Source organism: Euleptes europaea, chromosome 3 (assembly GCF_029931775.1).
Source record: "Euleptes europaea isolate rEulEur1 chromosome 3, rEulEur1.hap1, whole genome shotgun sequence".
Classification (NCBI taxonomy): Eukaryota; Metazoa; Chordata; class Lepidosauria; order Squamata; family Sphaerodactylidae; genus Euleptes; species Euleptes europaea.
Genome location: NC_079314.1, coordinates 35,705,017 through 35,721,470, shown reverse-complemented (window position 1 = coordinate 35,721,470; position 16,454 = coordinate 35,705,017). Strand labels below are relative to the sequence as shown.

General features: G+C 45.4%; 1 protein-coding gene across 1 annotated transcript; it reads left to right on the top strand.

Moving 5' to 3' along the window:
* Positions 1–13,460: 13,460 nt before the first annotated feature.
* MED18 (mediator complex subunit 18) lies at positions 13,461–15,962 on the top strand. Its single transcript, XM_056847177.1, has 2 exons — positions 13,461–13,550; positions 15,396–15,962. The coding sequence occupies exons 1-2, from the start codon at positions 13,478–13,480 to the stop codon at positions 15,947–15,949; spliced, it is 627 nt and encodes a 208-aa protein (XP_056703155.1). The 5' UTR covers positions 13,461–13,477; the 3' UTR covers positions 15,950–15,962.
* The last annotated feature ends 492 nt before the right edge of the window (positions 15,963–16,454 follow it).

The window sequence follows — 16,454 nt, the reverse complement described above, 5'->3', positions numbered from 1 at the left end:
GGGCCTGGCGATCTCCTGGAATTACATCTGATCTCTGGATGACAAAGTTGAGTTCCCCTAGAGCACTGGTTCCCAACCGGGGGGTCCATGGACCCCCAGGGGTCCACGAGAACTAAATTAAGGTCCACGAAACAAAGTTATAAACCCATAATAAATTAATATTTTCAATTAAAAGTTCTCTTATAAAAAACATATTAAAATATTATTCTAAGTTTAATGTTTAACTAACAGTTATGATTAAAGTTTATTTCCAAATTATCTGAATTTTTATTTTGAACCTTGGGGTCCCTGCACCGAACCAAAAAGTCCTAGGGGTCCCTGGTCAAAAAAAGGTTGGGAACCACTGCCCTAGAGAAAATGGCACTTTGGAGGATGTACGCCCCTCCTCAAACCCTGCCTTCCCCAAGCTCCACCCATCAAAATCTTCAGGATCTTGACAAAATGGAGTTGGTAACCTTACACGTCAGCATTTGTAACCCATGTGACACTATTTCCCCCATTTTGGAGCTGCAAAATGGGACAAAGTAGGACAAATATCTTGGAGGTGTTTTGGCTTAGGCAAATGGCAATGGGGGGCGGGCAGAAGTTCCTCCTTCCCTTCCCCCCCCCCCCGTGGCCCTGAGACAAACTGGGCCCTGGAGGTCCTTTAAAATGCCATCACCCCACAACTGCTATGTGCATGAGGCAAGTCAGTTCTGTGTAGTTTGGACCTGAATCTCAGCCTGGGATGGATCCTATCATCTTTTTTAGTGGTGAAAGAGAAGATCCCCCTTTAGAGTGGCCAACTCCAGCTTGAAAAATTCCTGGAGATTTGGGGGTGGAGCCTGGGGAGGGTAGAGGATGGGGAGGGGAGGGACACCATCACAGTGTAATGATATAAAATCCACTCTCCAGGACGGCCATTTTCTCCAGGGGAACTCTCTGTCTTCTGGGGGTCAGTTGTAATTACGGGAGATTTTCAGGCCCCACCTGGAGCTTGGCAACCCTGCCTTTAACCCACAGAAAAGGTTGTGCTGAGGATCTTGAAATCCATGGGAAATAAATTGAGAGGAAAAGCTGGTGGGATCCTGTGCTTTATCTCTATGGGAAAGGCATTTATCGACTTCCCATCCATTCTCATCATTGCTTAATCAGCCTTGCCTTTGCAGTCCTGTTGCAGTGTAATATGGGTTGCTTCCACAGGCTCCACACCCCAAAATCTCCAGGAACTTGCTCACTCAGATTTGGCAACCCTTATAGTTATTTGCCTGGATTAAAAAAACAACCCTGTCTTTTCACCCTTAGAAGCTCCTTGATTCATAAATCTTGAGCAGCATAATTATAAATCTATCGTTTAAGGGATTTAAGGACTGAAATAAATTTTGCCACTGCCAGTGTAACCTTAGGATCACTGTCACTTAATAAATAGGGTATTAACTCAGACACAGAGGTACTAACTAGTGCAATCTGTTGGAAAAGGAATAATATAACTTAATCTTAGATCCCCATAAAAACGGCATTCCAGGAGCACATGTGCTAGAGAATCAATAGAACCAGAAGAACATGGGCAGGTCCTTTCTGAATATGGTTGGTTCATGTATCTACCTTGCATAACCATAGAAGGAATTTAGTCTAGCAAGAAAAAAAGGCTCTTAAGAAACGAGGCGTGATCGAGAAATAGGTGTAAGCAGGCAGGCAACGTGGGGGAGGAATTGCAAATATGAGCAAACACCAGGTCATTCTTGACCCATGGGGTGATGTCACATCCCGACATTTTCTAGGCAGACTTTTTTGTTTACAGGGTGGTTTGCCAGTGCCTTCCTGCTGGTGGTAAGAGGGGAAGTTGAAATGGTGGGAAAGAACAGGAGAATGGTCCCGTGTAGAGTCTCCACTGAGACCACAATGGGGAATCAATCCTGTGTGGAAGCAAGCATCCAGGGCTCTCCTGTTGGAGCCATCATCTCTGCCCTGTGCTTGGAGAGTCTGGGGCCGTAACTGGCCCCAAGAGCCAGCATGGTGTAGTGATTAAAGTGTTGGACTGATATCTGGGAGACCGAGGTTCGAATATCCGCTTGTACTATGGAAATTAGCTGGGTGACCTTGGGCCAGTCACAGACTCTCAGCCTAACCTACCTCACAGGGTTGTTGTGAGGATAAAATGGAGGACAGGACAACAAAGTAAGCTGATTTTGATCCCTGTTGGGGAGAAAGGCGGAATAGAAATAAAGTAAATACATCAAATAACTGTGCAATAGTGGCATTGTACCACTGAGCCGTAACTCCTCTTTGTGTCTGCAAAGGCAAAATAGTCACTTCAGGATTCTCACTATCATTTTGGAGCTCAGAGGATGATGTAACAGCTAGGATGCCATCTTTGCCAGCTAGGCCTTGGCAGTAAGGAAGGCAGAACGGTTTTATCTAACTGAGTCACGGCCCTCCAAGCATTTCCAACTTGTTTTTGCAACTGAACATACAACACCTCCAGCTACAAAGCTGTTTGCAGCCCCAGTGCGGCTGGAAGATGCCTTTGTTTGTCCCTAGAATGTGGCAGCTAAGTCTTCAAGAGCAATAAAATCCTTTCATTTCTGCAATTGTGCTGGATTAAGGTGAGCCCCGGAGGCGATAACCAGGAAGATACGCCTCCAGTTGTTCTGCAAACAGCTGTTTAGAAGCATGATAAACAGGCACCTCAAAAGAAAGGTCATTTAAGGTGCTCGCAATTTGCAATGTGTAATTTCGAAGAGGCTACGCTAACATACACTGCAATGATTTAATGGATAGGATCTTCCATGAAAATCCATGTTTAGTATTCTAATGTTTAGGGTTGCCAACCTCCAGGTACTATTACAACTCCTCCTATTACAACCTCCTGCTATTACAACTGATCTCCAGCCGATAGAGATCAGCTCACCTGGAGAAAAATGGTTGCTTTGGCAATTGGACTGTATGGCATTGAAGTCCCTCCCTTCCACAAACACCGTCCTCCTCAGGCTCCGCCTCCGAAACCTCCCGCTGGTGGCAACCCTATTAATGTTAGGCACATGTTGCTAGATATTGAAGATGCAGATTGGAGAGCGAGCCTGTTTTGGGCCAGTCCTTCTTCCTCTCAGCCTAGCTTTCCTTCGGTTCTAGGAAAAAATCTCCAGTGAGTACCTGGAAATTGGCAACCCTATGTTAGCTAGGGTTAGTATTAGAAGAACCTTGTGTGTTTTTTTGGCTGCTTTTATTTGCCTGACTTGTAATTCTATGTTATTTGTGTTTGGTTAATAATCAACCTAACTGATCGTTTAAGTACAGCTGTTTGTTCTGATCTGCTGGGGAATTCTAGCTAATCTTATCTCCCCACACCCCCCATCAATGCCTTAATTGTTTTGGCCAAGTTACAGAAGAAGTGTATGTTAACCCTGTAACGGAATTGAATGGTTAATGATTAGAGCAGTGGTTCTTTAATCTCCTGTCCACAATCCCCCACCAGGTTTGGAACATCATCATAGAATGCCTCCCCTACAAGTCACAAGTCAAAACCTAGGACACCAAAAGAGCACTCCAGACAAGCCAACGTTATTTAACAGTAAAGGTAAAGATCCCCTGTGCAAGCACCAGGTCATTCCTGACCCTTGGGGTGACGTCACATCCTGACGTTTACTAGGCAGACTTTGTTTACGGGGTGGTTTGTCGTTGCCTTCCCCAGTCGTCTACACTTTACCTCCAGCAAGCTGGGTCCTCATTTGACCGACCTCGGAAGGATGGAAGGCTGAGTCGACCTTGAGCCGGCTACCTGAAACCAAAGTCCGTTGGGATTGAACTCAGGTCGTGAGCAGAGCTTGGACTGCAGTACTGCAGCTTACCACTCTGCGCCACAGGGCTCCTCAACGTTATTTACATAGATATATTTATGATGTATGCATACAGATTGAATATCCCTTATCCAAAAACCCAAAATCTGAATTGATCCAAAATCCAAAACTTTTTGAGCTTTGACATGACACTGACATGATGCCACCTGACCTCATGTGATGATTTGCAGTCAAAATGCAGGCACACAACAGTTAATTCAGCATGTCCAAGGAGGAAAAAAAACCTTCAGCCGCAATGTATCTTTTCCATGCTTATTCTCTGCTCTGTGGTGGGCGGCTGAGATAGTGACACCTTTGCTTTCTGATGGTTCAGTGTACACGAACTTTGTTTCATACACGAAATTATTAAAGGTTTTCTATAAAATTACCTTCAGGCTATGTGTATAAGGTGTATATAAAACATACATGAATTTCGTGTTTAGACCTGAGTCCCATCCCCAAGATATCTCATTATGTATATGCAAATATTCCAAAAGCTGAAATGATCCGAAAACCAAAACACTTCTGGTCCCAAGCGTTTCGTATAAGGGATACTCAACCTGTACAATATAGATATCTCAGACATGCATTCAATGGTTGTTTATGCATGGGTACTTTCAGTCCCATTTGCCCCTGGTCTGTTCCTTAGAGTTATGCATGAGTTTTCCCTTCATTAGAGATGACCTCGCTGCCAGCCTTCACAAACCCCGGGTCTTCCCATTCCTCTGTTAACCCAATTCTTCCCTCTCCCCTGAGCTCAGCCCAGGTGAAATCTCCATGCATAAGGCAAAGTGCAGGGCACACAAACTTGGTTTCTCTCACCACCAATTACAAAGCAGTGAGTAAAGAGGCAGGGATTCAAATACTTCCTGCTTCCTGGGAGTTCTTTCTGGGCAGAAGAATGGACTTTAAAAACGAGGCTTGGGTTCCCCCCCACCATTCCTTTTAGGGTGCTCGTTTTGTCTTTTCAAATGCATTTTGGCTGGGCACTTGGATTTCCGCTGGGGGGACGGGACTTCTCTCTCAAAGAAAGTACTACAGCCAATCACAAGGCGACATTTCAAGGGGCAGGCTTCTTGTTTTGAGCTTGGGGACTGCTAGTGCATAGCTTCTAAAGAAGAGAGTGTGGGTCCAGCGAGCTACGAACCTCAGGTAAAACTCCCATGCATAAAAGACCAATGAGATCCTTGTTTCCAAATGCCCCTCAGCCAACTCCTAATGTTAGCTGTGATTCCTGTTTGTGGAATGCCACTTTTTAAAGCGCCTCGGTGGAAAAATTGAGGATCTAGAATTTTAACCTCAGGTTGGTGTGAACAATATAAAACAAAGCACCTCTCCAGGCTTTTCAGAGGATGTAAGTAGGAAGATTTTCTTTCATTTATTTGCACCACCACCTTTCTCCCAAATGGGGACCCTAAGTGACGTACGTCATTCTCCTCTCCTCCATTTTATCTTCATAACAAACCCTGTGAGGTAGGTTGGGTTGAAAGTGTGGGATTGGCCCAAGGTCACCAGAGAAGCTTCCATGGGCCATGGTGGGGGGTGGGATTAGAACCTGGGTCTCACGGATCCTAGTCTGACACTGTAACCATTACACCAAGCTGGCTCTCAGGATTTAAAATGTAGCACTCACCCAAGAAGCTTCCATGGCAGAAGGGGATTCAAATCTGCGTTTTCCAGTCTGATACTCAGACCACTACTCTAAGCTGGCTGTCTGCAATGGGGTTTTGAATACAAAGAACAATGAAGTTTTTAGCCTTCAAGGTTGTAATGTTGAAAAGGTTGGAAAATTATGACCGAAACCAACAAACTCAGAAACCAGAAATAAATTTGCTTCATGAGCAGGCCTCCGTTGTTTCCAAAGTAGATTTCAGTAAAGTGTTAACGTCCAGGTGGTGGTGGGTGGGGTAGGGTGGGAGAAGATGCAGAGGAGTCAAACTTGGAGTGCTTTCAAAGTGTGATGTTTGCACTGACGTGAATCACAAAAACAATTCGTGCATAAAGGCCTCTATTTTTAGTCCTGCTAGGAAAGCACAACGGCCACTAAAGAATGGGAGAAGTTGCCACCCTGTGGATTATTAAAGCAAACCTTGAGGTACAGGTATGCAGTAAGACAGCCAAAAATACAAGACGGAAGATGCTTTGTTACATCAACAACATGCAAAAATTCATTATTTTGCCAGTTGCTCTGAGGGATTACATTCCGGATTACCGGAACGAGGAATGGCTAAAAACAACTACCATATGAACAGCAACTAAAACATCTTGTAAAGCTGTCCATGCCCTTGTTCTGGACCAAGGTCATGTGATCTTAGGGCATATACACAAACTACCTCTTCTCTAACCTTGCTAAATATAAAGGATTGCCTCAATTATACATTCTGTCATAAAAAAACATGCCCAGATAATATTCTGATAGTAGGACATGATGTTGTTGCGTTCCTGAAGCTGGATTTATGTTTGCCAAACTCAGGGTAAGGCCTGGTGTTCTCCCAGAATTAGAACTGATCTCTCAGATGACAGAGATGAATTCCCTTGGAGGAAATAGCAGCTTTGAAGGATGGACTCTACAATATACCACAGAGTCTAGGAGAAACAAGTTCTAGAGTGACATCAGATCCCTAATGAGCTCGCTCCCAGGCACAGCCCCAAAGCTCCAGGGTAGGCTGGCCCAACCAGTATGCAAGCCTAGGCAATTGCCTAGGGTGCCAGATTTGGAGGGGTGCCCCCCAAAAGAAGAGCCTCCTCTATTGGCTTGAAGCTTGGTATTAATTAGTTTCTAGAATCTCCTTATCAGTTGACGTCAGTCTTCTACAGCTGCCATGATGGAACATGGAGGATTTTTGAGGCACTTATCTATTTTTATATTGTTTATTTTGAATGCCCAGTAAGTAAAACGTTCATTCTAGGCTTCTTACTTTTCTCTCTCTTGAGTGGGACTGCCAATGTCATACTTTGCCTAGGTGCAAAAAAGCCTTGGGCTGGCCAGAATTAGCAACCTTTGCCAGACTGGCCTTGTAGCGTTCCTAGAATAGATCTCTGGGGCAGCTATTCTTAGGGCCTGGGTACAGTTCTAGTCAACCCACCTCGAGAAGGACATACTAGAGGTTAGCATGCCAGCCTCCAGGTGGGGCCAGGGGATCTCCCAAAATTACAGTTTATCCCCAGACTACAGAGATCAGTTGCCCTGGAGAAAATGGATGCTCTATGGCATTGGACTCTATGGTATTGTACCCTGCTGAGGTCCCTGTCCTCCCCAGGCTTCACCCCAAGTCTCCAGGAGTTTCCTGACTGGAGCTGGCAACCCTACCCCCCCCCCCACAGTGGCCAGAGTAGACCAGGCAACCCTAGTAGAGGTTCAGGAAAAGGAAAAACCCAACAGATCTAATCAAATAGTTGGAACATTTTCCTTATGAAGAAAGGGTAAAGAGTTTGGGGTGTTGTAGCTTAGAAAAAAGACAATGGGGTGGGGTGGAGACATGACAGGTACACAAAATTGATCAGAACATGGATGGGAAGAGCTTTTTCTTCCTCCCCCATAATTCTAGGACTCCAGATCAGCCAACGACAGGCTGTAAATTCCAGACAGGCAAAAGCAAGTTCCTTCTTCCCATAAAACAAAATTAGCATATGGAATTCATTGCCACAGGATGGATTGATGGCCACTAGTCTACCTGCTTGAAAAGGAAATTAGACAGGTTAAGAGAGAGTAGGCCCACTGGTACTTATTATTTACCAATGATGGCTGAATGGAATCTCCATATTCAGAAAAAATATACTTCTGAATACCAGTTGCTGGGGAAGGGGTGGCTTTGGCCCCTACTTGTAGGCCTCCTGGGGTGTCTGGTAGGTCATTGTTGGTATGGTTGCCAACTACAGGTTGGGAAATTCCTGGAGATTTGGAGGTGGATCTTGGGAGGTGGATCTTGAGAACCATAGCGTTTGGGGAGTGGAGGAACCTCAGTGGGTATAATGCTATAGATTCCAATTTCCGAAGCAGCCATCCCAGCTGTCTAGAGGTCAGCTGTAATACTGGAAGCTCTCCAGGCTCAGGCGCCACCTTAGGGTTGCCAACCTCCAGGCAGTAGCAGGGGATTTCCTGCTATTTCAACTGATTTCCAGCCGATAGAGATCAGTTCACCTGGAGGAAATGGCCACTTTGGCAGTTGGACTCTATGGCATGAAGTCTTTCCCCTCCTCAAACCCCGCCCTCCTCAGGCTCTGCCCAAAAAAACGGTGGCGAAAAGGGACCTGGCAACCCTACTCCACCTGGAGGCTGGCAACCCTAACTGTTGGAAACAGCCTGCTGAACTAGATGGACCTTGGGTTTGACCCAGCAGGACTGTTCTTACCTGCTTAAGCCACTGTAGAAGAGCAAGGTGAAAAATGTTATAAGTAAATAAATACCTTCTCTGAGTCAGATGTGTGTTTTCTCAACTGTTTTGCAGCCTTTTGGTAATCTGATGATTCAGAAAGACAGTACATAACAATCTTCTTCAGTCAGCACAGAACACTAGGAAGTAGACAGGGGAAAAATACACAGATCCACCAGGACAGGATGTTTTGATGCAACCCAGAATTAATGCTTCTTGCAACTCTTGGGCAACAAAGCACATAACTTTCTTCCACTGCACTTCCTTATTCCTCACCTCTGGGCTTAGGATCCAGCTGTTTATATACATCTTATCATATAAAAGGTTCTTAACCTTTACTCCACCTAGGGTTGCCAGGGTATAATGCCATAAAGTCCAACCTCCAAAGCAGCCATTTTTTCCCACAGCTGATCTTGGTCATCTGGAGATCAATTGTAATAACGGGACATCTCCAGGTGCCACCTGGAGGTTGGCAACCCTTCCTCGGAAATCTTGTCGGTCTTTCAGGTGCTAATGGATTCAAATCTTGCTCTTCTATATTTATACAGAAATATTTATGACACCGTACGAGACATACAGAAGAGCCCCGTGGCGCAGAGTGGTAAGCTGCAGTACTGTAGTCCCAAGCTCTGCTCACGACCTGAGTTCGATCCCAATGGAAGTTGGTTTCAGGTAGCCGGCTCGAGGTTGACTCAGCCTTCCATCCTTCCGAGGTCGGTCAAATGAGTACCCAGTTTGCTGGGGGTAAAGGGAAGATGACTGGGGAAGGCACTGGCAAACCACCCCGCAAACAAAGTCTGCCTAGGAAACGTCGGGATGTGACGTCACCCCATGGGTCAGGAATGACCCGGTGCTTGCACAGGGGACCTTTACCTTACCTTTACGAGACACAGAAGCATACATTCGGTCAGACCCTTGTGCCCAGTGGTCATCAACCAACCCTTTAATGTCAGCTTTGGTTACTATTTGCTGAGGGACATTTTTTTTACAGCACCCAGATGGAAAAATTGACCATCAACTTCCTGTGTTCATGTGACTGATGGTTACTAATCCAAAGTCCTGGTAGTTTGGGGATTTGAACTGGGATCTCCCCAACCCTAATTCAGTACCATAACCATACTGGGTCTTGAACTGGTCCAAAGATGTCAAACATGGAGTGTAAGGGCTCCCCAACATTGTTGAGCCACTGGGCACTTAATGGCCACCATGGGGGATGTGGACAACCACAAAATGTGGGGAGGTTTCAAGCCAAGCATCCTCCTGCGATGGAGGCAGCAGCTTATGCACTGTTTCCCCTGAAGCACCGCCTGCTCCAATGAGATGATGGAAAGGCAGGACTGGCTCTCTGCTTTGAGGAAGGAGGAAACAGGTACCGATGCACATCAGTGGGCATCATGCTGGGGATCAGTGCGCTAGAGCCTGCATATGCCACTGAATGGTGCATTCAGTTTTCAGCACCACTCAAGGAGTTTGCTGTATCTGGTAGTGGTAAGAATGAGGCTCAACAGCCCTTAGTTTATACTCTCTGAACACAATCAACAACACAACAGGAGCTCCAGCCACTCCAGCCACACTCACCCAAAACTACAGGGGCTGAAGAGGTCCAAACAACCCCAACTAAAAGGCACAATACCCTCCTGATATACATAACAGAGTTGTCCAGCCTCATGTACTTTATGGTGTAGCTGTGAACATAAATAAGGAAGGAATGTAATTGTGCAGCACTTTGTAAACTCCTATAAAAATTATCTGACCCCTTTCACAACTTCCAGGTTCCTCTCTAACCCAGCAACATTCCATGCAGTTTGTTAATCACGTTTATTTGTTAGGATGCAAGTTACTCAGTTTCACCCACTCCGCTGGCTGCGGTCCAGGGAACTGCAAGTTCAGCTGGTTCTTATTGTTGGACTGGGAAAGCAAAAATGGCAATTGCAAGCTGCCTTCACTGCTGCCAATTGGACAGCGTCAGTGACACTTGGGTATTAAGTCATTGAAATTCATAAACATTGAAATTCATAAACATCAGCTCAACTTTAACAGAAAAGAAGAGAGTTTAAGAATGAATAAGGCTTGGCTTCCTGTCCTGAAAACCTCCAGACTAACAAAGACTACAGTCCACAATAGCCATGCGGATTAGCTTTGGATTCCACATGTTAACAGATCACTTCAGGATACAATGGTTCCACATTAACATACCACACCCTCATTAGCACATTATCTTGATACTTACAGGGCAATGGTTAGCACATTACCTTCAATACTTTACAGGACAATGACTCAGCTCAAACCCAACCCCCTTCTGATTATATATTGCTCTTCCTACACACTTGACACTGAGAGACACTGTCCTTCAGTGTTACTCCTCTGAAGATGCCTGCCACAGCTGTGGACGAAACGTTAGGAAAGAAAATACCAAGACCACGGTCACACAACCCGGATAACCTACAAGAACCAATTAAGTCATTGTTTTGCAGTAAAAAATACCCAGGGTTTTTCTCACTTTTATCGGAAGTTTAGAATGGAAAGGAAGCATGAAGCATCCCTCTACTGATTCGGACCATTTGTACTGACTTTGATAGACCATTTGCTCTGATCAGTAGTTGGCATCTTTCAGCTCATCTACTATCAGCCTTTTTACTGAAGATGCTGGGGGCTGAACCTGGTACTTCCTACATATGAAGCAAATGCTTCAGCACTGAGTCACAGCCCATCCCTGTGAAAACATGTCAAATATTGGACACATGAAGCTGTCTTATACTGAGTCAGATCACTGGTCTATCAAGGTAAAACAGAGAAGTGGAGAATGTTGTAAGCCACTTCGGGATGGGTCCCCATTAGGGAGAAAAGTGGGCTATAAATGAAGTCAACAAATAAGGTATTGTCTACTCCAACCAGCATGGGCTCTTCAAGATCTCAGACTGAGGTTTTTCACATACCGCCTACCTGATCCTTTTAACTAGAGATGTCAGGGAATGAACCAGAAGGTCCCAGAGGGCCCCAGAAGGTTGGACCAGAACCAATGGGTTGAAATCAAATCAAAAGAGTTTCTGTCTAGACATTAGGAAGAATTTTCTAACAGAGCGGTTCCTCAGTGGAACAGGCTTCCTCGGGAGGTGGTGAGCTTTCCTTCCCTGGAAGTTTTTCAGCAGAGGCTAGATGGCCATCTGTCAGCAATGCTGATTCTATGACCTTAAGCAGATGATGAGAGGGAGGGCATCTTGGCCATCTTCTGGTCATGGTGTAGGGGTCACTGGGGGTGGGGGGGGAGATAGTTGTGAATTTCCTGCATTGTGCAGGGGGTTGGACTAGATGACCCTGGTGGTCCCTTCCAACTCTATGATTCTAACCTGGGATGATCTTCCACTAAGCCACAGTCCCTTCCTTGGGCAGAACAGGAAATTATGTTTGTTCCATACTGGTTACATTACATTGCATCTCATCACCCATGACAAGCTCCAGGTATTAGTTGGGAGGGTCAGGGTAGGAGCTAAGAGATCTGGGTTCAAATTCTCACTTTGCCATGAAGATCACCACTGTCATTCCCTTCCAGCCTTGCAAGACTGTTGTGAGTAGGGTTGCCAACCTCCATGTACTAGCTGGAGATCTCCTGCTATTACAACTGATCTCCAGTCGACAGAGATCAGTTCACCTGGAGAAAATGGCCGCTTTGGCAATTGGACTCTACAGCATTGAAGTCCCTCCCCTCCCCAAACCCCACCCTCTTCAGTCCCCGCCCCCAAAATATCCAGGTATTTCCCAACCTGGTGCAGGCAACCCTAGTTGTGAGGACAAGAGGAACATGTTTTGCTGCCTTGGAGTTCCTTGGAGGAGGGTTGGGATTTAAAAAAAAAGAATAACAAATACTACTAGTTGTAAAAGGCTGGCATCAAATTATACAATGATAAGATAAAGCAAAACCTAGAGTGGATGAGCAAAGACAAGTAAGCATGTCTTACACTAAAGATGGTGGTAGAAGGCTCAAGCTAGACAATTTTAACTAATTCCTCCCTTCTTTTTCACATATTTGAGCGTTTGTACCACCTCTCCTGCACTTGTGACGTGTGACAAGTTTTTAAACAGGAGAAACGATTTAAAAGCCAACTTTTTTTTTTGAGGTGGCGCATATATTGAACGTCACGCGGCAACATGGCTCCCCCGACCGAGAAGCGACTTTCCCGTAAAGCGCCATTTCCCCCTCCTTCGGCGAAAGCGTGGGAACGTTAACTTGAACCTTTCCGTACACTGACGTCAGAGGGGGAAAAAATGGCGGCGCCCTGATTCAACTAGGAGAAAATACGCATGCGTCTTTTGTACGGAAAGAGGTCGGTGGGAAGCTAGTCGGAGGCCGCGCAGGATCCGAAGGGATTTTTTTTGGAGTGTTTTTTTTTTTTTTGCCGGCATACAGATAACGCGAGCTTACTTTTGCGGAAATGTCTTCTCCGATTCTGTAGGCCGCGGGCACACCCACGGGTTATAGTGCCTCTTGCGGCCGACTGGAGACGAGCGTCTTTGGGCTGCCTATTGCAACCGAGCTCAGGGTTTAAGGTCTATACGGGCGGGCGGTTATAGACCCAATAGGGCGCCTACACTTCTTTTTTGACCGCCACCCCTCTTGAGGCAGGTAGGATTTCTTCCCAAGCTTGCGATGTCCCATCTAACGTTAACGTTATTGAACTCTCTACGGGATGCAATTTAAAATAACGTTGTGGTCTGACAGACAAGATGACCTTCTCGTTTGCAGTAAGGATTGCACAGACGGCAATCCGTCTATTATCTTGTATCCTGTCCTTCCCCCAAAGAACCCAGGGTAATGTCCTTGGTTCCCCTCTCCGCTGCCTTATGTGCCCAACAGTCCTGCGAGGTGGACCAGACCTTGATTCATTTTCTTTGGCTGTAGAAGCCAGCTAAAATATTTAGGAGCCAGACTTGTATTTCAGCCTTTAGGGTTATGTATGGCCATATTTTCTAACTGTTACTGTCACAAAAAATACTGGGTGCTGCAATGAAATTTCTAGGCACTGTCGTAACCTGGTGCTGGGAATCTGTCAAGCCCTGGGGCAGACTAGGCTGAGATAGAGAATGACTGGCCCAGGGTTAATTTAATGGCTGAGCAGGGATTTGAAACCTGTTCTGGCTAAACACTCCAACCATTACGTAGGACTTTTAAAAAATTCCCAAGAGTTCTATCTTATTATCTTGCCTGAACTGCAGGATGTTCTTTTCCTAAAGCTGTGAAGGAAAAGTACTTGATTTTGTTTTCCTGTTTTTTTTTCAACAACAGGTGATACTATGGAGGCCCCTCCTGTCACTATGATGCCAGTCACTGGCGGTACCATTAACATGATGGAATATTTACTCCAAGGTAAACTGCAGGAAAGAATTCAGTTTGTTTTGTTTTGTTACATTTGTCATACTGGGGATTTGTGAAGAATCATGAGGTTTGGCAGCCCCAATTTTTCCTTCCAGAACTCTCTAAGCTCTCAGATCCCTAAGTCTGCCAATTTCTCCTCCACATGTCCCCCCCCCCCCCAATCTGGAGAACCAGGTTTGATTCCCCACTCCCCCACATGAAGCCTGCTGGGTGACCTTGGGTTAGTCACAATTCTCTCAGCACCACCTACTCCACAAAGTGCTTGTTGTGGGGGGGGGGGAGGTGGTTGTACGCCACTTTGAGACTCCTTACAGTAGAGAAAAGTGAGGTATAAAGACCACCTCTTCTTTTTTACTAACAATCAGCTATTCTCAGCATTCTGTCCCTTTTGGCAGATATTTTGTCCTCATTGGGATTTTTTTAAAGCGTTGTGTTGCTTGGTTAATTTATGAAGTCTTTTCTATGTACCGGGAGAATTCTTTTGAGTATGTTGAGACCTACGCTTTGCATATAGGTGGCTTGGTCATCCACACAAGCACCAGCTGATTTACTATTAAATATAGTAAAACAGAAGTTACATCTTAAAGATGTACAAAATTTATTCCACTGTAAGTTTTTATGAGTCAGAGCTCATTAAACCAAAATAAACGTTAGTCTTTGAGGGGGCCACTGAACTTCTGTTTTGTTGCAACAGATGAACATGGCTACACTTGGGGAATAATTAAACATAGTGAGCAGTTCATTCCACATGGTTCCATTTAGAACACAAATGTGTTTTTTTCCATAGACAGTTAGCGATGGAACAAGTCTGACCAATATTTATTTAAACATTTGTAACCTGCCTTTCCACTCAAGTAGGGCCCTTAGGGCAGCAAACAATAGTTAAAAGACATTAAGTGAATTTTAAAAGTGTACGTGAAATGCCGTCAAATCTCAGCTGACTTATGGTGACCCCACTGGGTTTTCAAGGAAAGACAAACAACTGGTTTGCCATTGCCTGCCTCCGTGTAGTGACCTTGTACTTCCTTGGTGGTCTCCTATTCAAGTACTAACCAGGGCCAACCCTGCTTCGCTTCCGAGAGCTGACAAGATTGGGCTGAGTCTTTTCCCAGTAGTGGAAGACAGCGATCAAGGAGGGGCAGGCCTGTTTCACATGCTTGGTAGAGATAGACCTAGGTTTCTCACCATGTAAATATTCAAGATGGAGCCACAGCCTGTCCTGGCTCGTTGTTGAGTGTACCTGTTTGCAAAGATCCCCCTTGCACTTTGTCTTTTTCCATGCATGCTGATAAATGGAATGTGTGAAATGTCTCCTAGTGCTAAGATGAACTCTGAAAGCATTTGCCATTTTGCACTTGGCAGACAGATATGTAATCCTGCTATGGCTCCTTTCATATGATGGAAATGGCTGTGTGTGTTCTTACCCCTGTGCTTCTCATTCCTGTTTTAGCCATTCTTCCTTCTTGCTGAATCCCCATGTGTAGGGTTGCCAACCTCCAGGTGGCGGCTGGAGATCTCCCACTTTACAACTGATCTCCATTAAAAATGGCTGCTTCTAAAGGTTGACTCAGTGGCATTCTAACCCATTGAAGTACCTCCCCTTCCCAAATGTGTGAAATGTCTCCTTGTGCTAAGAGGAACTCTGAAAGCTCTCTTTTTTGAAAATCTTTGTGGCCCTTGGATTAATGCACTGCTTAGGGATATTTTTGTAATGGTTTTGGTGTCTGAGATGCGTTTGTTCTCACAACTTCGGGCAAATGGCAGGATGATACAGAGGGATATTTTGCTTTTGTAAATGGGCTTGTTCACCCGGTAGTCTCTTCCCTGCTGTCCTAGGGAGTGTTTTGGATCAAAGTCTGGAGAGCCTGCTTCATCGGCTCCGTGGCTTGTGTGACAACATGGAGCCGGAGACCTTCCTGGACCATGAGATGGTGTTCCTCCTGAAGGGGCAGCAAGCCAGCCCCTTCGTCCTGCGCACGCGCCGCTCCATGGACAAACCCGGTACCCCTTGGCACTTGCGGTATCTTGGGCAGCCGGAAATGGGAGACAAGAACCGCCACGCCTTGGTGCGCAACTGCGTGGACATCGCCACTTCTGAGAACTTGACGGATTTCCTGGTGGAGATGGGCTTCCGCATGGACCATGAGTTTGTGGCCAAGGGCCACGTGTTCCGTAAAGGCATTATGAAGATTGTGGTGTACAAGATCTTCCGCATCCTGATTCCAGGGAACACCGATAACATTGAGCCCTTGTCTCTCTCCTACCTTGTGGAGCTCAGTGTTGTAGCGCCGGCAGGACAGGATGTGGTTTCGGATGACATGAGGAGTTTTGCTGAGCAGCTGAAGCCTTTAGTACAGTTGGAGAAAATTGATCCTAAAAGGCTGATGTGAACACACTGGTATTACTGACAGGAGCTTCAAAAAGCTTTGAACGGCATAGATAAGACGTGCTGAAACAGTAAAATCTGGATGATCCGGTTGGCTTTAGAGTCTTCTGTAGCTCATTTTCTGGTGGTTCCAAATAAAAAATGGGGAATGTTAGTCTTGTACTGGTTTTAAATTGCTCTTTCTAGACTCAGTTGCTAGAGCATCCAGCTTTGGAAAGCTGGGTGCAAATCTTCCTTTGGCAACATAGACCGGAAACTGGATCCTTGGGATCAGCGCAACAATGGCTCATGTAACTTTCATAATAAGGGATATCTTAACATTCCTGATTGATATACCAAAGTGTAATTTGTTCCCATTTACTAGAACTTCCTCTGAGTTTAGTTTATTTCCTGTTTTTCCTGCTGTCAGAAGGAGGAGTTGCTGCTTTGCTGAGTTGATGTCGGTCTTAAATAGATGGCATGTGGTTTTTTTACTGCAATGCCTGAGGTCTGTCTTAAAAGCAAAAGTG